Genomic DNA, 24,959 nt, shown 5'->3' with positions numbered 1-24,959 from the left:
ATGACTTCCTTGTCTAAAGATGACTGTTTGCTAAAGCGGAATGGGCCACCCCGTGGCAAGGGGATGTAAGAGATTTGGGGCTGCATGTTCTGGTCTCTGTTTCATCATCTGTCCCCGAAACAACTAAGCTGGAGGCTGGCTGAAGTCTCCCCAGTCAGTGCTGACTCCTCCTAGGTCTCAGCATTTGGTGGGGCTCTCCTGCATGCTCGGCTCCCTTTGCCTCATTGTTTTTCAAGTTTTGTGTTGTTGTTATTGCCCTTTTAACCAGTTAACTCTACATTTACACGTTTTTCTCCTAGAGTTTTTTTTTTTTAATAACTTTAAATATTTAGAATAGTCATACTTAACCCAGTATAGAAATTATAGTAATACAGGAAAAAAAATAAAGAATAAAATAATTTGTCCATCATCCTGCCACCCAAAATAAAAATTTTGGAGATACTTATTTCCAGTCTTTTCAGGTTGTTTATATTACAAAATGAATTCCAGTGTTGTTAAATTTTTTTTCTTATTTTTCTATTTTTACCTTTATTTCATTGTTTACTCTTACTACTTATTTAATGTAACACTAAAACACTCAGGGAGATTGGGGTTACATAAAAGTTTATATGGTGCTGTTCTACATAAAATCGGAGAAAGACAGTTCAGTTGATTTAATAGAGGTAGGGGCTGTTTTTTTCCTCTTGATTTTGATAAGGACAGAAACTTACACAGTGATATGAACCAAGTTGACAAAAATAATTTGTATTTTAGGCTTTGAACATTAGAGAGGTGTATTACTTATTGCTTCACACAGTAGACAGTACATATTTGGAATGGGTTATCTTTGAAAGTGGATAAAGATTGAAAATACAAATAGGTGCAAAATAGGTAAAGATACATTTACAGAGCTGTGTTGGACACAGTGTCAAACTAGGATGTTTCAGAAGTCATTCAAAGCAGGTTGCATTTTTGAGGACAACCATAGCCTCCTGCAAACATCCCTTGGTGTGCTTTCCTGAAAGCAGATACTGGTTTGAATAGCCTGTGAGGCTGCCTTAGTATGGAAATTGCCGTTTTTTTAATGTGGGATCAATGCACCTGGGTTGTGTGTTACAAAACCACACTTGAACTTCTTTGGGAGTTCCTTAGCAGGTTCACATCTTCCCAGGAAGGAGCAGGGGTGGTGGCATGGGGGAGAGCATAGGACATCTGGCCCTAGGGTGTTGCAGCAGCAGGAGTCCAGGGTTTCTGCCTGAGTGTTAACTTCCTCTTCTCAAGCCGACTTCCTCCATTTAGTGGAAAACTGGTTTCACATGATTCCCAAGCCTCAGATCCCCTGGTGTGTCTGCTGGGAGGGGCCTCTCCTCTTAGTTCCAGTTTGAAACCTTTCAAAACAGCCTTCTGACCAGTCCTGCTGTGGTCACATGCAGTCCCACCCTCCACCTCCAACCTGTTACTTCGGTAATCACATACCTACTGTAGCCAGGGAGGGCAGGCTTCACTGTAAGCACAAGGTGCAAGAGGAGGACAAAGTGGGCACTTGAGGATAAAGAGTGCTTTTCTGGAAGAAGGAAAGGGTCCAGGATAGACAGCAGAGGAACTAGCTACCACGTCATTCACCAGTGGGACTCTGAGCTCTGGCCAGAAACCTCAGCCACTCGTGAGCTGTCTTGCCTACGGCCAGCATTAGGGGTTTCTCAGTTGCTGGTTGTCTCTTTGACTGACTTGTATATAGGTATGGCAGAGGTTTATTTGTATGGAGAATTGGGTTCTAGCTGTAACTTATACTTGCCTTCATTTAGTCAAAGTTTGTATACTTTTTAGGAAGCCCAGCTTCTAGGCCTGCATCTTCTAGCTGTTCATTCATATAATTGTATTTGACCCTCTTGATGACCTTGGGAAGCAGTTAAGGCAAGCTTTATTATCACCATTTTGCACATCGGGAAACCAAGACTCAGAGAAGTCAAATAATCTGTCAACATACAATAGAAATCCAGTGGCAGAGACTGTCAGCTCTCTCAAGTCCTTTTCCAGGACTCCTGCATGTGTCAGAGGCCACTCTGCTGACTGAATAATGATACCTCACCACTATGGGAGAGGCCAGAGGACCAGGAAAGGCTGGTCTCAAACTGCTCTCAGTTTGATGACTGGGGACTAGATATACCTCCTTCCCTGGAACCAAACCTGGTTGCTCTCAGTCACCCCAATCGGGTCTGTCTTTTCTAGCATTCCAGAATTTTTCCTGCTTCCCACATAGTTCATGCTCCATCTCAATATGTTTGCTGGTCTTTGTGGCTCTGAGTTGGCTATGAACCTGAATTTTTTTACTAGCTTCTTCTCCAGTGCACAGGTCGTTCCTAGAAATATGGTTGTTGATAGGGACAACCCTGAAAGAATGGAGATTTTGTCTTCTGTGGTCCTGCTGAAGGCTAGTTATCTAATTTTTATTTTTTTCTCCAAAGCTTCAAAAGAAAGTTATGCTTAGAGGAACCTATTACTTCAGTAATCACATTATTTTCCTGGTGTATGTCTCTCTTGCTTTCTTGGTTTGCCTCTTGTAGTCTTTGAAGAAACAAAGAGCTTCAAAGCCAGGAAAATGACCCAGATGTCTTTGACAGCAGTGCTGATGTTTTGGGGAGGGAAGGCATATAGCTGTTACTGAAATTAGTGTTTCTGGAGGCTGCAAGTTACTTGAAAATTATGCTGATTTGTCTTGCATGCATCTTATTTGTGTCCTACCAAAGTGTTTCCAAGGAAGTATCTGGCAAACAGGCAGGAGGGTGCCAGGGGTCGGGGGAAGGGGAGGGTCTGAATATGTTCTGATGGCTGAAGTCTGAAGAAAATGAACTGGAACCTATTTAGGACGTAGTATTGCATAAGCATGAGAGTGATAATCTCATCTCTCTTTTTCTTTTTTCTATTGGATCTTCTTAAGAAACCTGAATAGCCTTGATATGGTATCTAAAAATAAAGTGAATGGTGCTTTGATGTCTGTACTTTCTCCTCTATGTAACAGTGGGTGTATGTTTCTCAGAGTGTATCTCCTATGTGCCAAAAATCAGACAGGCTCAGGAACAAATGTCCATTGATTCCAAGTCGTAAGAACAATTGGCAAAAATCACTTGTCTTTTGTCTTTGAACTTTAAATGCAGTGAAAAAAACTTGTCTTAACCAAGAGAGGGATAAGAAAGAGCTGCCAAGTTTGAAAAACCTGCTTGATAAATAACTTCATATCAACTGTACAACAACCTGTACTGTATAGTCTGTAGATGAAAAATCATGTACTATTTTGGCTTGTACAATACTTTGTGACTAACTTTAAAAAATACAGAATGGTTAAGTCTGTGCATTGATACGTGCCATGTAACCTAATTTTTAAGCATTAAAATGTCACAAATATCTGGGGGTGGTGGGGAGAAGTACATGCAGCTATGTGTAGAATATTGTAAACTCTAATAGGAAGATCAGTTTTCTTTTCTTGCCATTGGTCAAATGTTTCATCTGTTTTTGTCACTAGGTGTTTCTTATATCCCACAACCAGTTGCTCTCTCTTATCCTTCTTACATGTATTTTTGGATCCTGCCCCTTTCTCTTTTTAGCTTTCCCAGCTCTCCCTCCTTTCTCTTGCTTCTGCCCCATGGCTGGGTCTACTGGCTGGATTACAGTAGCTGGAGTGCAGCTCATTAGATGACTCTGCCAGTTTTTAAGGATGAGGAGGACAGGACAAGAGAGGGAAAGTTTTAAATGTTTACATCATAGGAGAATAGTCATATCAGGATCATTGTGTTTCCAAGCTGCAGTTTGTGGTTTTTAAGTTAAGAGGTATGGGACTTCAGATTAAGAGTTTCTTTACAGTATTATAGTTTAAAACGTTGGCTCTGGATAATAGTTGACTGAGCTTAAATCCTGACTCTATAGTTGACTTGCACTCTGACCTTCAGGCAAGTTTTTCATCCCAAAAAGTGGAAATTAATATGGCACTTATTATGTGACCAATATAAAGGACTTAAACAGTGCCTGGTAGACAGTAAATGGTCAATACATATTAGCTGTTATTTTTTATTTTACATTCATTAGACACAGTTGTCTCTTTGTCACTAGTATGTTTTCTTTAAAGTACAGATGTCAGGAAAGTAGCAATCAGAGATTCCGTGTTTGTTGAGGGTTTTTTGTTTTGTTTTGTTTTGTTTTGACAGAGTCTCGCTCTGTCGCCCAGGCTGGAGTGCAGTGGCATGATCTCAACTCACTGTAACTTCTGCCTCCTGGGTTCAAGCGATTCTTATCAAGCGATTCTCATGCCTCAGCCTCCCAAGTAGCTGGGATTACAGCATGTGCCACCACACCCAGCTAATTTTTGTATTTTTAGTAGAGATGGGGTTTCACCATGTTGGCCGGGCTGGTCTCTAACTCCTGGACTCAAGTGATCTGCCCATCTCAGCCTTTCAAAGTACTGGGATTACAAGTGTGAGCCACCGTGCCCAGCCTGTGGAAGTATTTAGATCAGGATAGTAAAGAGATGGAAGATTTGCTGCCAGAGTTAATGGTGACCAGTGGGACATACAATTGAATCTTTACAGAGAATATAGAGACCATGAGAATAACTACTATGGAATCAGTTACTTTTAAGGAACCAGAGGGGCAGAGCTTGAGATAATTGGGAAGTTTAACATATTATTAAACCTAAAATGGCCAGCAAGACTGATAGCTGCTTCTCAGTTGTCTGAGTTTTTCTTTTTTTGTGAAAATACTTTTTTAGCCAGCATGACTATGTCATCTCTTAGATAAAAGAGTAAAAAAAGACAAAGTGTATAGCTACTCTTTTAAAAATAGAGTCGGAAGCATAGTTTTGGAAGAAGGTGTCTCATATGAGTAAATTTTCTAGACAAGTGAAATTTGGCTCTTTTAGTATCAAAACTTGCTTTTATAATTTCTTATTGAGTTTTTTCTAAAACTGAACAATTCATTTATGTTATGTTTATTGAGTATATCTCATGTGCCAGAAACACCACTGGAACTTTACATTATCTTGATTTTTACATATAAAATGCATTGTGTTCTGGCTTTTAAACAAGATACACTGGTTCTAATTTAATATTTTCTTGGAAGACTAATTGTTAAGCCTTTATATAACTCTGTGCTTAGATTTTGTGACTTTTATATTTTGATCTTATTATTCCCTACATATTCCTGATTTTTTCCACGTAGTTGAAGGAAGGGAAACTGATTGTTAATTGATTGCTTATTATGTGTTCTAGGCAATTTCACGTACATTTCATTTCAATCTAACAGAAACGTGTAAAATTATTATTATTTTACCCATTCTATAGATGAAACAACTGAACCACAGAGAAGTTGAGTATCTTGCACAGAGTCACACTGCTGAGTCAGGAGAGGAGCTGAGATTGGCGTATGAACCCATCTGACTCTAGGTCCAATGTTCTTTCTGTGCTGACATCATTGAAGAAATAGACATAAGTTAAAAGTAGGTTTATAGATCATGACCCTTCCTCACACTCCCTCTCTCTTTTCTAATTCTTTCCCATTACTCTAAAAGCAGGGTTTTCTTCTCTAATTAATTTAGCTATTCTTCACCTGTGCTAGATGTAAGTAAAATATAGCAGAAGTTAGAAAAAGGATGGAGCTTCCAAACCTGTTGGGTGAGAAGCTAGTCCGTGAAATAACCCAGGATTTTCTCAGAGTAAATGGAAACTTTTTTTCCTTTAACTTTCTTTAGCTTTTCCTTTCTTTAACTTTGATAGAGTTAATTTATAGTTACAAGTAATTTTGTGTGCCTAATACCAGGTATAGACTAAGGAATTTATCAGAAATATTATAGTAAATGAACTCTTTTTCTCATACCAAGTCTTCAAAGTTCAGTCAGGGTAAATCTACCCTCCCATAAAAGCAGTGAAAAAACTGGCAAAGATAGCAAAAAGCAACTTTTTCAGAACCCCTGAAATTAGCCAAAGGCTTCCAACAGTTTGAGAAGTGTTTATTCAAGAAAATCTTCTGAATCTTATTAGGAACAGCAGGGTTTGTGGGATTGTAACTTGAACTACTCCCATTTCCTCTCCTCAGCTCTGCAGTAGCCTTGAAAACCAGCAGTCTTGCAAACACGGTACTTGTAAAAACCAACAGCCTTCAACCATTGGATAGGATAGGCCTAGATGGAAGATCCTCAAGAAGTCCCATTCCCAGAGCATTGTCCCTATTTGACTTTTCTCACAGCTCCTTGGAAAAGTCTCATTTGCAGGGCATAGTTGTTATTTGACCTACCTTGGAGCTCAGAGCTTGCTCTGTTCCCACAAAGCCGTATCTTCAGGGTATTTGTCAAAAACAATCAGTGACAATCGTTTAATATTGTAGCTTCTGAGGGGTCAATACCAGTTGCGCAAATAAAAACCTGGCCAAAAACCTAAGGGTAAGATATGAGGAACAAGATGTACATAGAGGCTTTAAAAAACTCTGTCATATTCCTAGGGGATTAGAAGGCTACACACATATGCAGGGCTATGTGCATGCTCAGAAGAACCTGAGAGGGCCTCAGTGTCTCACCTCTGACTGACCATGAGGTCCTGAGAAAGCAATAAATACAAACTAAAGCAGAAGATTAAAGTGCCCAAGTGTTGCAAGTATGCCTCAACCTACACACACAGCACCCCTCAGCAAAGATTGGATCACTTATTGGTTCACAGCATCAGCTAACCACTAAGCTAACTCAACGGAGACATCAGTGGCTGCACATTGCAAGAAATACGGACTTTACAGAATTAGTCCAGAAAAGTCACTAAACAAACAAACAGCAACAACTGCAATAACTATAAAAAACAGCAACAACAAATCCTGGGGAGTTGGGACAGGAGAGTCTAATTTCCAGAATTGCCACATTTATTATTATCTCAAGTGCTCAGTTTTTTTGTTTTTTTCTTTTTAACAAAAAGCATGAGACATACATCCACAAACAAGAAAGTATGACCCATACACAATAGAGAAAGTAGTCAATAGAAACTGTCTCTGAGGGGTCTGAGATGTTGGATTTATTCTACAAAGATTTTATTCAGCTGCTATCAACATTGTCAAAAAACTAAAGAACACCATGTCTAAAGAATGAAAGGCAAGTATGCCAATGAAGTTTCACCAAATAGAGAATATCAATAGACAGATAAATTGTAAAAGGATCTAAATTCTGGATTTGAAAAGTATAATAACAAATGAAAAATTCACTAGTGAGCTCAACAGCAGATTTGAGCTGGCAGAGGAAAGAATTAGAAAACTCAAAGACAGGTCAATTGAGATTATCCAGGGTGAGGAACAGAAAGAAAAAGCATAAAGAAAACTGAACCTGAATGTAGTCCCAGAGACCTGTAGGACACCATCAAGTCTACTATTATATGCATTATGGGAATCCCAGATGAGAAGAGAAGGGTGGGAGAGGAATATTTGAAGAAATAATGCCAAATACTTCCCAAATTTGATTTTAAAAATATTTGTCTGCACAACTAATGAGTGCAGGAAACTCTAAATAGGATAAATCCAAGGAGATCCATACCTGCGTGTATCATAGTCAAACTGTGAAAAGACAAGGAGAATCTTGAAAGCAGTAAGAGAAAAATGACTCATCAAATAAAAGGGATCCTCAATAAAATTAACAGCTGACTTCTCATTAGAAGCTATGGTGGCTGGAAGTGAATGGGATGACATATTTAAGGTGCTGAAATAAAAAGAGTCTCAACAAAGAATTCTGTATCTGTCAAAAGTATCTTTCAAAACTGAGGAAGGAACCAAGACATTCTAAGATAAAGGGAAACAGAATGTGTCACTAGCAGACCTGTCCCACAAAAATTATGAAGGGAGTTCTTCAGATTAGAAGGATAAGGCACTAGATGATAACTTGAATCCACATGAAGAATAAAGAGCACTAGTAAAGATAAATACAGAAATAGACATAAAAGCACAAATATATTTTTGTAACTCTTTTGGGTGATAACTACATAAAGCAATAACTATAAACTATGTTAACAGGCTTATAATACATAAAGATGTAGCTTGTATGACAGTAGCACAAAGGAGAGGAGAGGAAAAGGAATATGCAGAAAACTTACTAAATACTCTTGAAACTTAGTTAATACTAATCTGAACTACATTGTAAGTTAAGATACTAACTGTAATTCCCAGGATAACCACTAAGAAAATAACTCCTTTAAATGAAAGAAACAACAAAGGATCAAAAATGGTACCCTAGAAAACATCTATTTAACTCAAAATAAGACAGTAATGGGGAATCCAAAGGAATATGACATACAGAAAACAGAGCTAAATGGCAGATGTAAATCCTACCTTATCTATAATTATATTAAATATAAATGCGCTAAGCACTTCCATTAAAAGGCAGAGATTGGCAGAATGGGGGGAGGAAAACTCCTGACCCAACTATATCGTATCTACTAGACACACTTACACACTCTTTAAATTTAAAAACAAAAATAGGTTGAAAGTAAATGAATGGGAAAAGATATACAATACAAACAGTAACTGAAGGAAAGCTGGAGTGGCAATACTAGTATCAGATGAAATCAACTTTATGATAAAAATTATTACTAGACATGTAACAGTCTGTTGGGAAGATATCACAATTATAAACGTGTACACCCAATGACAGAGCCCCAAATTACATGAATCAAAAACTGACAGAACTGAAGGGAGAGGTAGACAATTGAACAATAACAGTGTTTTTTTAGAGAAAGAGTCTCACTCTGTCACCCAGGCTGGAGTACAGTGGTGTAGTCACAGCTCACTGCAGCTTTAAGCTCCTGGGCTCAAGTGATCCTCCCACCTGAGCCTCCTGAGTAGCTGGGACTACGGGCACATGCCACCACACGTGTATTTTTTGTAGAGACAGGGTTTCACCACGTTGCCCAGGCTGGTCTTGAACTCCTGGGCTCGAGCAATCTGCCCACCTTGGCCTCCCAAAGTGCTGGAGTACAGGCATGCACCACCATGCCCAGCCAAGATTTTCTTTTTATTACTGATTTCAAAGTATTATTGTGATGTATAGTTTTATTCCTGTTTCTTACGCTTTGGGTTCATTGAGCTTCTTGGATTTGTAGTTTTCATCAAATTTGGAATGTTTCAGACTTATTTTCTTCAAATTTTTTTTCATTCCCTCTTCTCCTTTTGGAAACTCCAGTTATACATATATTAAAATGCATAAAGTTGTCCCTTAGTTTACTAATACTCTTTTTTCTTCAAGTTTTTTTCTCTGTGTTCCCATTTTAGATGGTTTCTATTACTGTGTCTTCAAGTTCATTTATCTTTTCTTCAACTATTAATTTTATCCAGTGTGTTTTTCATCTTTAGAAATTCAGTTTAGGTGTTTTTGTTTTTGTTTTTGTTTTTTTTTGCAATCTTCTGTCTCTAATTAACTTGTCCATGAGAAATGTTGTTTTTAAAGACTTTGTCTATCAATTCTATTATCTTGTATATTAATACCCCTCTTTCAGTAATTGATTCTGTTTGCTCATTATGGGCCATATTTTTCTGCTTCTTTGAATGCCTCATAGGATTTGATTAGATGGCAGACATTGTGAATTTTGTCCTTTTGGGTGATGAGTATTTTTGTGTTTCTATAAATATTCTTGAACTTCATTCTAGGACACAGTTACTTTGAAAGAATTGGATACTTTTAGGTCTTGCTTTTATAATTAGTTTGGTGGGACCAGAGCAGCAAATAGGGCTGACTGTTCCCTACTACTGAGTACCCTTTTGAGTACTATACTCTTTTGAATTGTGAGGTTTTACAGTGATTCTGGGACTAGGCACAATTCAAGACCCTGAGGGAGTGTGAAGTACTCTTCCCTCAAATCTGTTTAGATGGGTTTTCTCCTGGCTCTTGGGTAGTTTCATCACATGCCTGCACTGATCGTACTCAAGTGGGACCCTCTGCAGATCTTTGGGGTCTTGTTTCTTTTTAGCCCTCTCCTTTCCTGTGTGCTGACCTATGAACCCCAACCACATTGGTGTCTCTGGAATTCTCAGCATCATCTCTTCAATTCAGTGAGTCAGCTAGGCTTTACTGGGTTCTCGCTTTCTGCACTGTGGCCTGGAAACTCTTTTAAAGCAGTAAGCTGGGCAATCATAGGGCTCATCTAATTTGTTTCCCACCTCTCAGGGACTCCTGCATGGCTTGTGTGTAGTGCCTTGAGAATAGTTGTTTCATATGTTTTGTCTGGTGTTTTGTGGGTTTTTGTTGTTGTTTCAGAGGGTTAATTGAATTCCTGTTATTCCATCGTGGTGGAAAGTAGAAATCTCTTTCTTTTTTTTTTCTGTAGATACTTAATGTCACTATTAGTTTAAGAAAAAAATGGTCATATTTTAACCATTCATGGGTAAGCCAACTTCTAAAATATATCTGTTCTATTTAAGCTTATGAAGATCTAAAGTAGAGTAAAGGGAGTGGGAGCCATAGAAAAATAAAAGAGAGTAAAATCTCCTTTCTTTCATCCTTTCTCTTTTGCTCTTTTGGTAAATTGTTGCTATGCTCCCTTACTAATCAGTGCCCCATTGTTCCTTTTGGTAATAGGGACATTTCAAGAGTTCCATGAATATGCCACTCAAAATATATGATGAGTGTTACCAATAAAATAGTCATGGTTATTATGTTTTAATGTGTGTGATAAAAACTTGATGGTTTTGGTACATCGAAAACTCATCGAAAACAATATTTAAATTGAATTTCCTCTTAATATCTTATACCCAGATGTAGTCCAGATAGGTTAAAAATATAATTTCTAAATATTAGATGAAAATATAGGCAATTCACATAATCTTAAGAAAAGGCCTTTCTAAGTGTGATATAAAGGATACAACCATAATGAAAAAGATTGATATGATTGCATGAAGATTTTTTATCTTTTATATGGCAAAAGTCATTATGAGCAGGATTAAAAACATAGTTAATATCCTTAGTATATAAAGATACCTCACAAAGTAGTAACAACAACAACAAAGCCAAATATCCCACTCGAAAATTAGGCAAAGGGTAATTGTGTAAAAAATATAAGTTTCAGGTAAATATGTTTACAATTCTCTACTTCATAATAACAGTAACAATTACAAATGATAGTACTACTAATAATAGCTATCATTTATTTCATGTTTCTATTTGCCTGATTATTTTAATGTTTTCAGTAGATTGGCTAATTTGATACTTTGAAAAACAAGTATACTATTATTATCATTCTATAAATGGTGTTTGAGACAGGAGATTAAGACTCTTGCCCAAGGTGACAAAGCTATCTAGGTGGCTAAGCTAAGATTATCACCTAGGCCTTATGATTCTAGACCCCTGCTTCTCATCATTCCTCACAGAAATAAATTTAAACTACCTGAATATCAACTGCAGCTTGCAGAGAAATTGGTAATTTGCTGAAGATCACATCATTTGTAAGTGATAAATTGAGTTAAAAATCTTAGAAAAGTTGTGTAAGTAGAAGAAAGGAAAACAGGATAAAGTAAGGTGAGCAACAAAGCAGTTGTGTGTTTTAATTTTAGATATTCATGGTTTATTTTCAGAATATTTAAAAGATGCTTCAAAGAAGATGAAAAGTGGGCTAATGTTTGTAAAACTGGTTAACCCGTGTTCAGGTAAGTTCTCTTCTCGTAACTTGAATGTTCTTAGATGTTGTGGCTAATGAGTATATATACTTTTATGTCTTTGTGTCCTTGCTTTTGCTCTTTCTGAATAGCTTTTAAAGTTAAGATGACACCGTGACGAGAAGAAAACAAGCTGATGACATTACTAGTCTTCCCAGATAATTCATTTGACTTAAACATTTAAACAATTTCTTCTCATAATTTTAATTCACAGAACTATCCAGCCATCAGAAATACTGGCAAAACAAAAAAGTAGCATGTTTGAGTTCTCTTTAAAAACAGATTAATTTTCTTTGGCTTCTTTAAGCCAACTTTTCTTAGAGTAGTTATTCAACATTAGCCTCCATTTTTATTCATTTTATCTTATAAAGTAAAATAAACAACCAGAATTAAACAAACAAAAACAAAAACCTTTTACTTGACATGCCAAGATTTTGATTAGTTTCAGTTTTAGCTATACTTCCCTATTTTCTTCTGACCAAAAAGTAGTACATTTTTTTCTCTGTCAGGGGATGATTTTTTTTTTTTTTTTTTGATGATATGCATTGTCTGTTGAAGAGATTCATATTTTATTGAAAAACAATTTTATTTTAACTTTAAATTCAGTGCATTTTCAGTTTTGTCTTCACATTTTTTAGGCAAAAATATTAAAGTGTATTCTAAATATGGAGTGATATGGGTGATAGTGTTTATCTCTGTGTGTAATTGTTTTTCCATTAATTTATAAGGTTTTGCATAGACACCTGATACTTGCCATATTAGAGGTTTCTCCTGGTGACAGTAATACTGAATAGTAAAAGTACGGGAGGGCCAGTGGGTAGTGCCTTGTTGTTATAGAGACATGTAAATAGAAGCAACAAGAGAAGAAACACATTCCTGACTTTCTCCAGCGTTCTTTTCTTCAAAATGAAATTGACTGTAATTGGTCAGCTATATTTAGAATTCTTAGTTATATATCAGACTAAGTTGAGGTGAGAAATATTTCTTGAAGAGAAGTTTTAGGTAGCAGTAAAGGTTCTAAAGCATTTAAGAAAAGTACAGGTACAGAAGAAAGCCAGCCCTCTTTAAAAATTTCTGTTTTATCTAAATGCTCATAGACCACAGAGGAACAAATGTTTTTATTTGCTACATTGGCAGTGGGAAAGTAAAGGCTAACGTTTGCTGAGTTCTTACTATGTGCCAAGTATTGGTTCAGGAAATTTACATGTGTTCTTTTTTTAATTCTTATAAAAGCCCCATGAAGAGGTTCAGTATTGTCCCCATCTTACAGATGTGGAAACAGCCACAGGAAGGTTTATGTAACTTCCCCAAGGGCATGTGCCCAGCATATGGTGGAGATAGAGTTAAACTCAACATCCTTGTCTCCAGAGATTGTGCTATGGTTAAAAGAATTTTTTTTTCATTAGTTGAAGTGATAAAACATGCAGATGTGCACAGTCTTCACCCTCTTCTGCCTCCTCCCATTTTTTTTTTTTTTTTGTTGTTGTTTGGTTAAGAAAGAAAAGGAAAAAATTCATTCAGTTGAATAAAGCTTTACTCACTCCCTGTGGCTTCAGGCATGTCTGTCTTTCTCACTTAGGGTTGGCCTGTGGGGTCCATGGGCTTGGTCCCTGTCTTAGACCCTGTGTGGGGAGAGCCACACACTATCCAGAGGCAGGGACCCACGTGCCAGCTCATGTCATATGGCTGAACTATTGTGTTTTGATAGTTTAGGAATGGATATTCCCTCTTGATCTGATGGAGGATTTAAGGACAGGCTTTGTAGCAGTTAAGATAAATGACTTGCACTTTCTGATTTTTTGGTTTAAGTCCAGTGAGGATTATGGAGCTGGAAAATTACCATCTATGTATAATAGCTATAAGCTTTCCTTGGAATCAAGGAAATTTTAGAATAGACCTGTATATGTTTATGTTCATATTAGGAACATTCCTCAGAGATATTGGATAGTCTTTTGGCGGGTGTGTGTGTGTGAGAAAACTTAAAATAAAAGACAGATTTGTCTTAACAGGAAAAGGAGCCATTTACTTGTTCAATATGTGTCTACAGCAGCTGTTTGAAGTAAAAGTTTTCAAGGAAAAACACCATTCTTGGTTTATAAATCAGTCAGTTCAATCAGGTAGGTGACTAGTGTAAGCATTTCCAATAACTAAACACATACTGCAGCTTTTCTATTCTTCACACGTGGGGTTATGGGTCTGTCACGGGGTTTGGAGTCTGGTCACTGGTTTAGCCTTCCTTGGCATCAGAGCAGGTTTAATCAAGAGAAAGGAAAGCTCATTTGAGCACTATGGTTAGGTCATCTCCTGTGTGTCTTAGACGGTAGGAAATTTTAAGCTAGCAACTCTGATTTGTCTCCTAAAACAGTGACACGTCCTGAGTTAGAAGTTAGATTTGTACATGGGGCACATATCATGTTGATTGGAAACTCTTTTGAGGATCTTTGTGTTTGTTTTGTTTTGTTTTGTTTTGTTTTGTTTTGTTTTGTTTTGTTTTGTTTTGTTTTTTTGAGGCGGAGGCTCACTCTGTCGCCCAGACTGGAGTGCAGTGGCCGGATCTCAGCTCACTGCAAGCTCCGCCTCCCGGGTTTACACCATTCTCCTGCCTCAGCCTCCCGAGTAGCTGGGACTACAGGTGCCCGCCACCGCGCCCGGCTAGTTTTTTGTATTTTTTAGTAGAGACAGGGTTTCACCATGTTAGCCAGGATGGTCTCGATCTCCTGACCTTGTGATCCGCCCGTCTCGGCCTCCCAAAGTGCTGGGATTACAGGCTTGAGCCACCGCGCGCATCTTTGTGTTTTTAACATGTTACTTCCTTGAAACTGAATACTGATATGGCTTCTAACATAGGCTAGAACTTAACAAAGTTTCTTTAAAATGCTTTGTCATATACCTGCCTGCCCACCTGCTCCCCCACCCCCATACACACGTACACCCCTCAGCACCAAAGTTCTGTTTCTTGTGGTGTTCCCTTAATTTGGGGACAGTGCTGACTCAAGGAAGAGTAGGCCAATGGAACTGTTCTGCCTCGTGTTCTGGGATGGGGACAGTCAGTGGGTATTCAAAGCATCCCACATCCCGCTGCCCACAGACTACAGAAGGGACTGTGTATAGAGAGAATGGCACTGCTTTTCCATGGCTTTGTCCTCAAAAGCACAGGAAATTACATTTTACTGCAGCTTTATAGATTGACTATACAGGTTTCCTAACATTGCTGTGTTCTCATTCTGTCTGTGCTTCCTCCTAACCCCTCTTTTTGCAGGGGTTTGGGAGGCTGTGTTAAAAATGATTTCTAAAGAAGAAATGGAAAGTTAAAGATCGATTTCAGGGTCTTGATTCTCTCCACACAGGAATTTGAAGCTCTTTGGAGTAAAATCTCATAGAGCACATTCTGCCTTTTGAGAGAATCACATGGACTCTCAGACCTGTATAAGAAGAGATTTGAATTTGGAATTTCACATATATTTTTCAACACTGTTTTTCACTTTGAGATTAAGGTGAAATAGCCACATTGTCTTTCCAAGACATTTAATTCCCTTCGTCCTTTTTGTGATCTGCAGGAGGTCTTCTCCACTTCGCCACACCTGTGGATCCTCTATTTCTGCTTCTCCACTACCTCATAAAGGCTGATAAGGAGGTGAGTTTCCAGTTTGGGGCATCCACAGTGAGGAAACAGAATCAACTATTTTTGCTCGATCTCCTCTCTCTGCTTTTAATGATCCAAAGGTGGATTCTACCTTCAGATCTAATATAGTAACTGGAAAAAACATGAGTCATATGGGCCAGTGCAGGACAGAGAACTACTGCACAGGCCAGAGAAGCAGCACCTTACTCTTAATCCAGTCTGACCCTGGCTTGCTTGTGACCTCTGACTTGCCTGACTCACTGTGCTATGCACCTTACTGCTTGACAAAGCCTAGCAACTAACACTCCTTTATCATTAAGTATTCCTTACCCTTGAAATACAAAACAGGTATTTAAAAATTGACCACATGTCTTAGGAGAGGAAAAATTTATCTTCTTTAGTGAGAGACTGTGGAATAGGTAACCTGGGGCAGGTCCAGTAGAAGCTCATTAATGGGGATGTGCTAGTTGAGACTTAAGAAATCCCAGATGGATAAAATTTACCTTTGGAATAGAAATAAAGACACAGCTTACTAATAGTAATAATTTTAGCTAGAATTTCTGCAATATTTTGGTCTCAGGATACATTTACAATTAAAATTATTAAGGGTTCCAAAGAGCTTATGTTTCTGTGGGTTCTAGCAATACTCACTCTTAGAAATTAAAGCTGAGAAATTTAAAAACTATTTATTTAAAAGTTAAAAATAATAAGACCATTACATATTAACATAAATAACACATTTTTTATTGAAACAACCAAATTTAATGAGGCATGTGGCATTTTTGCATTTTTGCGAATCTCTTTAGTGTTTGGCTTAATTAGAAGACAACTGGATTCTTATATCTGATTCTGCATTCAGTCTGTTTCCATACGTTATTTTGGTGAGATTATATGAAAAATATGCGGCCCCATACATCTTTGTAGTTAGAAAAGGAAGAAATAATGTTACAGCCTTTTTAGATTATTGTGGATATTTTTCTTTAATACTACCTAAAAAATCAACAAGTGGTAGTTTTTTAAACTTTAGTTGCAATGTGGAATCTGAAACTTTGTCAGTTAACTTTTTATGCTCTGTTACATTAAAATCCATTGGTCTATCTTGCACTTAAAATGGATCTTTTTTGGCCGGGCATGGTTGCACACACCTGTAATCTCAGCACTTTGGGAGGCCGAGGCCGGCGGATCTCGAGGTCAGGAGATCGAGACCATCCTGGCTAACACGGTGAAACCCCGTCTCTACTAAAAATACAAAATTAGCCAGGCGTAGTGGCAGGCGCCTTCCAAATGTTGACACATCTCATTTTATACACACACACACACACACTCCCTTTTGTTAATGTTACCACTGATCTCATCAGAAAGCTCTTTAGGTATTGAGAAGCTGTCATAGTGGCAGATAGAAATTTTCTACAATTCTGATTTTTGCTTCAAAGCTCAAATTTTATTATTGGCTGTAAATACTGTCAATCTTTCCCTTGAAATGACAGGCTCACTTCATTCATATTCGGCCTAATACCGGGGCCTGAATCACCATAATTCCTAGTGGGTTTTTCAAATAAAAATGGTATCTGTGAAAAAGCAGCTGGTTCTGCTTGCAACTAAGCCAGCCCCAGGGAGAACATGCTCTTCCTGGTAATCAGCTTACCTTTGGTTAAGCATCCAAAGGCCTTTAGCCATATCTCACTTTCATCATAGATAATTTACAAGACTTGTGTTTAAGAGTCAAGATTTAAGTAAAATTAATTGCTTTTACTACTTACTCAATGATATTCTTAAGTGATACTGGCATTTTTTAAACTGCACATAAATGGCAATGAGGATCCAAATGATGGCTAGGACAGTCTGGTGCCACCACCAGACTCGTGCTAAGGAGCCAGCAGTTTTACCCACCATTGCATTTGAATCATCAGTGCAGATGTCCACACAGTGAAAATGCAGATAGCATCTTAGCAGTATTAGGAAAATAGCTTTGAGCTTGGGTACTTCATGACCCAGGGATCCATCAACCATAGTTGGAAAATCTTTTAATTAATAATTTTAAGTGATAAGTGTTACTCAAACTGCTTAGAAGAATTTGGTTTTTTTGTACTCTCATGTTTGCATAAAGTTTGAACACTTATAAATTTCTTGCTTAATCCTTAGACCAAATTCCTGAAACCTCCATTTGGTAGGTAAATTAATTTAAGTTGCTATAAATGCTGAAAGTCATAAAGTATCAATGCATGCTTTCTCTTGATGCAGCTTAGCCTCTTTTAGCCTCCTCCTTCCCTGCCCTCTGCCCTTCACTGTGGATTAGTGAAGTTTTATCCCTTCATTTAATCATGTGTCCGTTTATCTGGAAGCTACTGTGATGGCCAGTATAACGAGGGCACACAAGCTGTGAGGCTGGTAAGCCTCGTGTCTTTAAGGAACAGAAATGGTCCTAATCACCACCAGGAAGGCCCTGGGGAATATTCAGTGAGGAATTTGAAAACCTCAGTGGCTCACCTATGTGGTGTTTTCTAGGATAAATTAATAAGCAGAAAGACACCAACCAGCCTCAGCACATGTATTGATCTGCACTTAAGGCTCCCCTCCCCTTTTTGATAGCATTTCTCCATCTCCCATTAGGACCATGACTGTGGGGGATTAACCCTATCCTGGCACTCTGAGCGTCTCTGGGGTGCTATGGAGCTCACGTTGACAGGTGCAGAATGAAGCAGAAATGCTGTTCAGGATGGTCTTTGGCTTTCATTTTAAACTATTGTACTTCCCAAACACGTCTTCCCAAGCGCCAGAAATGCCCTTTAAAGTAACACTTGAGATGTTTGGGTATTTCCTTCTCTGCATTTTAGACATGATCATTTCCTATTTAGTTAAAAATTATGATACACACTTTTGAAATGTGACCTTTTCTTTTAAACTTTATTTTAACATCAGTAAAAATAACTTTTTTTCTGGGTATCCCATTGCTACTAGCTTTATAGTCAAGGCATGTTGCTTATTGCATTTCCTTCAATGTATATATGGTAAATAAAAATAAGAATGAAACACTAGTTAGTTATGAAATTATTTTATATCATGACTGTGTGGTAGTCCATTACATATAAATATTGTTTTAGAGTAGTCAAATATTTAACATATTGATTGATCATGGAAGACTAAAGATTTAAGGTAGAAATCTAAAGACAGTAAGACTTGGGAAAAATCTGTGCATTATTCTTACTATTTGAAGGAAAAAATATTTAAATTGAGATAGTTCATGGCACTAGTTAACCTAAGAGAAAGTATGGCAAGCTATCACATGTGCTCCTAAATGATTGAAAAGATTTTACCCTTAAAACCCAAGAGAGCTGCATTTGCAGAAATTGATCAGACACAGTTTTTGTGTCTTCAGGAGGAGTTGTCAGTACACGAGAGATAGAGCGAGCTAGAAGTGGGGCATGGGCAAGGCCATATATCTGGTACAATCTGGTGTCCCCAAAACAGGGGGCTAATACCTTAATTTAGACAAACTTCACCTCTACTTGCTACTAGTACAGTTAAGAAAAACTGGACCTAATTCCGAAGAATGATGTTGTGAATCCATATGGTCTGCACTTCTGGCCCACTGGCAACCAGGCCGTGTAAACTTCTGTGGCTCAGCCTGATTTAGCCTGTCTACAGCTTCCCAGGACTTCTCCCTCTGGCTGTCTTTTCTTTTATTCTGGTCTAAATTTGGAAGCATTGTCAAGCAGCTCTGACAGGGGTAGATTCACTTTTGTATTTTCTTTTTGTGGTGGGTGCTTCTTTCATCATCCCTAGAGTGACGATGGGGAAGCAGATGTATGTCTGGGCCTGGTCTGGGCTTGTTCCAATGTGATAGTCAGGACTCTTGCTCTGTGACCACAGCTGGTTCTTCAAATTGAATGGGTTGGACCAGCCCCAGGCAGTCTCCATCGTCTTTGCAAACTTCTGTGGCTTCCAGTGCTTTTATAGATTGATTTTGTTCCCCGTTTCATTTGGGGACTGTACACCTGAGGTAGATGGTGTGCTGCGTGGGACCCCAGTGCTCACAGGCACTTCCTAAAGGGATCTGGGGTCCGTCCTAGAGCCTGTCCCATTGTAGGGATTCCTTAGATGGAATAGGTGGCTCTGCACTAAGTTTAAAGGCCCAGTCATGAGTAAATGTGTCTTTTTCTCTTTTTTTCTGAATGTCTTTGTTGAATGAAATGCTTGCTTTCCAACTAACTAAAGTGTTTTTTCAGGGGAAGTTTCAGCCCCTTGATCAAGTTGTGGTGGATAACATGTTTCCAAATTGCATCTTGTTGCTGAAACTTCCTGGACTTGAGAAGTTACTTCACCATGTGACAGAGGAAAAAGGTATGGTATAACTTAAAGATTTATGGCTGGTAGAAAGGATGGACTTTGCCTAAGAATGTGGCTGCTTACAGGCCCACTGAATGTAAGGCTTATTCTGTGTCCACCATAGGGAAAGTTGTCATTCAGATTTGCTAACACTGCCAGCACTGTTCCTCTATTGCTTTGGAGTGTTTAGTCTTTGAAACTACAACCATGGCAGTCTAGTGCTATGTCCCACAGGGCAGGAATCACAAGGTGTGGCTTCAGTGTCACCTCTTCTTTGCACTAGTTCTGTGACATCAGGCAAGTCACTCAGCTGCCTTCTGCCTCAGATTTCTCATTGTAAAATTACATAAAACCTGTACCTTAATAGATGGAAGCATTTATCGAGCACCTTCCAAAAGCATATGTTGCACATTAGTGCTAAGCTCTAGGTACTTATGAATAAGACATAGTCCTTTTCTTCACTTTGCGCCCAGTCTGACGGGGGTCAATGACAAACTGAGCAGTGACTGCACAGGCTAACGGAAGTGGACTCTGAATTTGCTGGGGATGCACAGGACAGGTTTCTAATCTGGCGGGGTTGGGTGAGGGGTGCAGGTGGGTAGATGTTGTGTTGCTTTCCTGGGGGAAATGACCGCTTTATGGAGTACTGAAGGATAGTCAGAGAAGCAGTTTAACAGAGGCTTAGATGTATGGAAAAGTTTGTCAGGTTCAGGAAGTTCCAAGAAGTTCAAAGTATAGGATGCTGGAGAAGGATTTAGGTTGGTAAGGAATGAGGCGGGAATGCTGGGCATGAGTCCAGATGGTAAAGGGCACTGTGTGTGTTTGAACTTTGCTTAATGTTAGTGGAGTGTGTGTGAAGTTTTAAGCATGGCAGTCTGCAGTGTGGAGAGTATATTGGAGAACCCAGGTCCACCGAGGCTGTTGCAGTGGTCCAGACAGGAGATAATGGTGGCCTTGATCTTAGGAGACAGAACAAGAAAAAAGTAGCCATTTAGAGATGGATCCAACTGCATCTGGTGGTTGGGTGGTGGTCAAGGAGAAGGAGGAGTCAAGAGTGACTTCTGGGTTTGTGCCTGACCCAAAGGATGTGTAGTGGTGGGATCCTGGACACAGGGAACATGGGCTGAAGAAGCAGGATAGGGTAATGAAGAGATGCGTTTTCGCTGTCATTCATTTAATTTTTCAGAAGGGAAAGTAAGGCAGTGTGTGTGAATGTGTTTTGACAGGTTAGAAATAGTATAAAAACTTGACTTCAGTGTCTCAAAAAATCATCCAAGTAGTTGCAGAGTTAATATGGAAACAAAGTGTGGGAACCAGAACGTTGGGCTGATAAGTAGTGGCTGTTTGGGGTCATAGATGGTTTGGCCAACTATGACAGTTCTTCTGGGACCAAGAAAGTGGTGATTCCAAGAAGTGTAAGCTTACAGTGGGAAAGAGGAGAACCTATTGATTGCATTTTATGTTTAAGGGGTCCAGTAAATTCATATTTGACCACACTTGGAGCTCCAGTTTGGAACTGAGGGATGTGTGGTGCCAAGGTTTTATCAAAGCAGTTCCATTAAAGATATTCTCTGATGCTGAATTTGGCAGAGGACAGCAATCTTTTTGTGGGTGACAAATGAAGTAACCCATAACCACTTTTAAAAGATAAAGTAATGAAGAATAATTTAATTAAGCCATGTTAATTTTTGTCAACTTAACACAAGCTGAAAATGCAGTTAACTCATTGTCCAGAATTCTGCTATTAGCTGTATAAGAACCATCATCTTAAAACCCAGAAATCTGGATTTAGAAACAGTGTTAGTGCCTTAGCATTTGTTTCCTTACGGTCTGCAGCCGAGAGCAAGAGGCTATCTCTGTCTCATCCCTTCCCTCTTGTACACTGAACCCCTGACCGTTTATTGCATCATTATCTGAACTTCTGTCTTAGTCTCCTTTGCTTCTCAATATTGCCTAACTTTTGGAAGTTCTGCACTTCCATTTTCAAAGTAGCTATATTATTGGCCTTTATATTTGCCAGATTTCGAAAATTCTAGGCGTCAATTTTTTTTTCTTTATTTTTAAGTGATGGGCAAAACATAAAATACGTTAGAATAAATTTCACGTAGTAAAAGATGTATTCAATCTCTAGAGGTTTGGCAGTTTCTTTTTATCAAATTCTTCCCTTAATAAACTGCAGCCTGTGAATCTCAAAATAATGGAAGATTTAAAAACAGAATCAAAAAGATTTTTAGTTTTATTTTTTATTTTTTTTTAAGATAAGGTCTTGCTCTATTGCCCAGGCTGTAATGCAGTGGCACAATCACGGCTCACTGCAGCCTCAATCTCTGGGGCTCAAGCAATCCTCCCACCTCAGCCTCCTGAGTAGCTAAGACCACAGGTGCAAGCCACCACGCTTAGCTAATTTTTTCGGGTTTTTTTGTAGAGATGAGGGGGTCTCTCTGTGTTACCCAGGCTGGTCTTGAACTCCTGGACTGAAGGGATTCTCCTGCCTCAGCCTCCTAAAGTGCTGAGATTATAGGTATGAGTCACCATGCCCATTCTCCAAAAGATTTTTAAATGAGGGGAAAAAATAAGTAAGATTCTCAAATGCCTCATCCTCAGAAAGACCTTTTCATCAAAATACATACAAGCATTTTCACATTACTTGCTTTACCCCTTGACCCAAAACATAAATATGTGAAATATGTTTCTTTATGGAAGATCTGTGTACAGGGACAGTGTACTGATATAAACATCTTTTTCCATGAAGATCTACATGGATCAGCATTCAGAAGTTTACCACTGCCATAGAGTCCAAGGCGAGTACAGTACATGCACTTGTATGACAGCAAAACTTCTATGGTTATTGGTTTACGTGTATTATATAGTCCTTGCAGTAATTTTCTTTCCTTATATATTATAACCTGCGTTCTCACAAATGAGGAAACCAAGGCTTAAAGAGTTGAAGTAACTTGACTGACACTATAGAACTTGAAGTAGTAGAAGCAGGATTTGAACCTATGTCTGTCTGACAGCAACTCTTTTGCCTTCCTACTTATAGTTGTGTATGTAACACTTCCAAAATACTCTATAAGCGTTTGTGTGTGTGTATGTGTGATGTTTCATATGAAAATAAAAACTTGACTCTTTTTTTTTCTTTTTTTTTGAGACAGGGTCTCACTCTGTTGCCCAGGCTGAAAGGCAATGTTGCAATCTTGGCTTACTACAGCCTCTGCCTCCTGGGCTCAAGTGATCCTCACATCTCAGCCTCCCAAATAGCTGGGACTACAGGCGGGCGCCACCACACCTGGCTAATTTTTGTATTTTTAGTAGAGACAGGGTTTCACTATGTTGGTTGGCCGGGCTAGTCTCGAACTCCTGACCTCAAGTGATCCACCCACCTTGGCCTCCCAAAGTGCTGGGATTACAGAGGTGAGCCACTGCACCCAGCCAAAAACTTGACTCTTTTAAAATTTATTTTTCTTTTAATTGTTTTTAGAAATAGTGTCTCACTCTGTCACCCAGGCTGGAATGCAGTGGTATCATCATGGCTCACTGCATCTTTGAACTCCTGGGCTCAAGTGATCCTCTCACCTCAGCCTCCAGGGTAACTGGGACTACAGGTGTGCACCACCATGCCCAACTAAGTTTTTTTATCTTTAGCAGAGACAAGGTCTTACTATGTTGCCCAGGCCAGTCTCCAACTTCTGGGCTCAAGCAATCCTCCCACCTCAGCCTCCCAAACTGCTGGAATTACAGGCGTGAGCCACCACGCCTCGCTTTGATTTTTCTTTTTTAATCTCATATATTCCCTCTTAACATTTTCCCTTTGTGTGGCAAAAGGAGAGAGAGACAGGGAAGGAGACAGAAAAAACTTCCATAGCTTAAGGAAATGTCCATTCTTATCCCTCCAGGGAACTTCCTAGAGCTTCTAGTAGACACTATGTGACCCCACGGGCCTTCTTCTAGTGATTGCGTTGGGTACTGGCTACTTATGTGAATGTGGATTATTGTTCATTTATAAATTAGTGTTTGCTTCCATTCTCTGTAATTTATTTCCAGATTTCTAAATAAGAAAGACGACTACTAAAGAGTGGTCAGTTACTATCCATGATGGGGAGTAAAGGTAAAGAAGAAAGCAATGTTTTTTAACTTCCATTCTCTCCATAGGCACTTGTGCAGATAGAGTAAAGCCTGAAGTACTCAAATTCCCCAGCTAGCTGTTTTGATATTAAACTCCAGATGCTGTCTTAAACATCTGTGGCATTAAAGACCTGGTAAAGACTGCGAGGCCTGTGAGAATCTTCCCCTTTTGCCTTCTCCCTGGTGAATGAACCTAGCCACGGTTGTTTGTACCCTGAATGATGATGGCTGTGACTTTAGCCCTGCCTACTTTATTAGTGAAAGAAATGATGTGTCTCTGTTTGCTCGTTGTGGGGCTCAGAGCAGGTTTCTTGCCAAAGAAGTGCACATTCAGTGGATAGATGATATGGGAAAGGGCTAATGAAGGGTCACGAACCTTATCTTGAATGTAACCCTTTGTTTCATATTGCCAGCCCAAGCTGCAGTGCACTGTCTGAGGTGATTAACAGGAAGAGCCAGGAAAACTTACCTGATTAAAATATCCCAAGTACAATTGCCAAGTTTCTTTCCCTAGGAAGCAGGGGAAGAAAGCGATCATATGAGTTCCTCAGTTATGGAAAACATTGAGAAAGTAGAAGTGAAAATGTGCTCGAGGCAATTCAACAATACATCAGAGAAATTCAAGTTTGTGAGCCGATTACCCAGTTGCTGAACATGTTACTTAACTGTGAACTCACTTTTATTCCATCTTTATTTTGTAAACCCAGTCTTTCCAGATGTTTGAAATCCGTTTTATAGGCACCAGGCACATAAGGAAAAAAAAACCTTTCCAGCATATGCATGTTTTATCAAACTCACTGACTCTCACAAATATTAAATTTAGGACACAAATGAGTATGCTTTGGTATTTTTCATAATTATGGGTAGTCCGTGGCCTTCATGAATATTTTAAACCTCCTTGTTTTTCAAACTTTGTAGATTTCAAAAATAAGCAGTAATTTATACACTGGGTCCATGTGTAGCCTTCTGGGATATAGTAATCATCTTGCCAGGGAGTGTTAACTTCCTGGCAAGTGTCAACTTTCTGTGAAAGTTGAGAAAAAAACCTCCAGACCCAGCTAGCTTCACTAATAAATTTTACTATACTTTAAGGAAGAAATGATAGTCAAAGAAATAACACTTGCTCAAACTCTTTCAGAAAATAGATGAGGAAGGAATGTTTCCCAACTAATTTTATGCAACTGGAATTGCCCTAGTACCAAATCAAAATTATTACCAAAAAAATTAGACCATTATCCCTTATGATTATAGA

The 24,959-nt window shown here is 38.7% G+C and overlaps 1 protein-coding gene across 3 annotated transcripts in view; it reads left to right on the top strand.

Annotated features, from left to right (window-relative positions):
* Positions 1 to 24,959, top strand: part of RNASEH2B (ribonuclease H2 subunit B) — a 60,668-nt gene that overhangs the window by 5,934 nt on the left and 29,775 nt on the right. For 2 of the 3 annotated variants that reach the window (XM_010363817.2, XM_010363816.2), the window contains exons 2-5: positions 11,554 to 11,625; positions 13,644 to 13,751; positions 15,192 to 15,268; positions 19,483 to 19,597. In XM_010363817.2, the coding sequence (XP_010362119.1) occupies positions 11,554 to 11,625; positions 13,644 to 13,751; positions 15,192 to 15,268; positions 19,483 to 19,597 (372 nt within the window). Of the gene's footprint in view, positions 1 to 5,309; positions 5,465 to 11,553; positions 11,626 to 13,643; positions 13,752 to 15,191; positions 15,269 to 19,482; positions 19,598 to 24,959 lie in introns of all 3 variants that reach the window. The other variant, XM_030922223.1, reaches the window with a different exon arrangement.

This window comes from Rhinopithecus roxellana, chromosome 18 (genome assembly GCF_007565055.1).
Source record: "Rhinopithecus roxellana isolate Shanxi Qingling chromosome 18, ASM756505v1, whole genome shotgun sequence".
Classification (NCBI taxonomy): Eukaryota; Metazoa; Chordata; class Mammalia; order Primates; family Cercopithecidae; genus Rhinopithecus; species Rhinopithecus roxellana.
The sequence above is the reverse complement of the archived record's forward strand: the minus strand, read 5'-3'. Positions and strand labels throughout refer to the sequence as shown.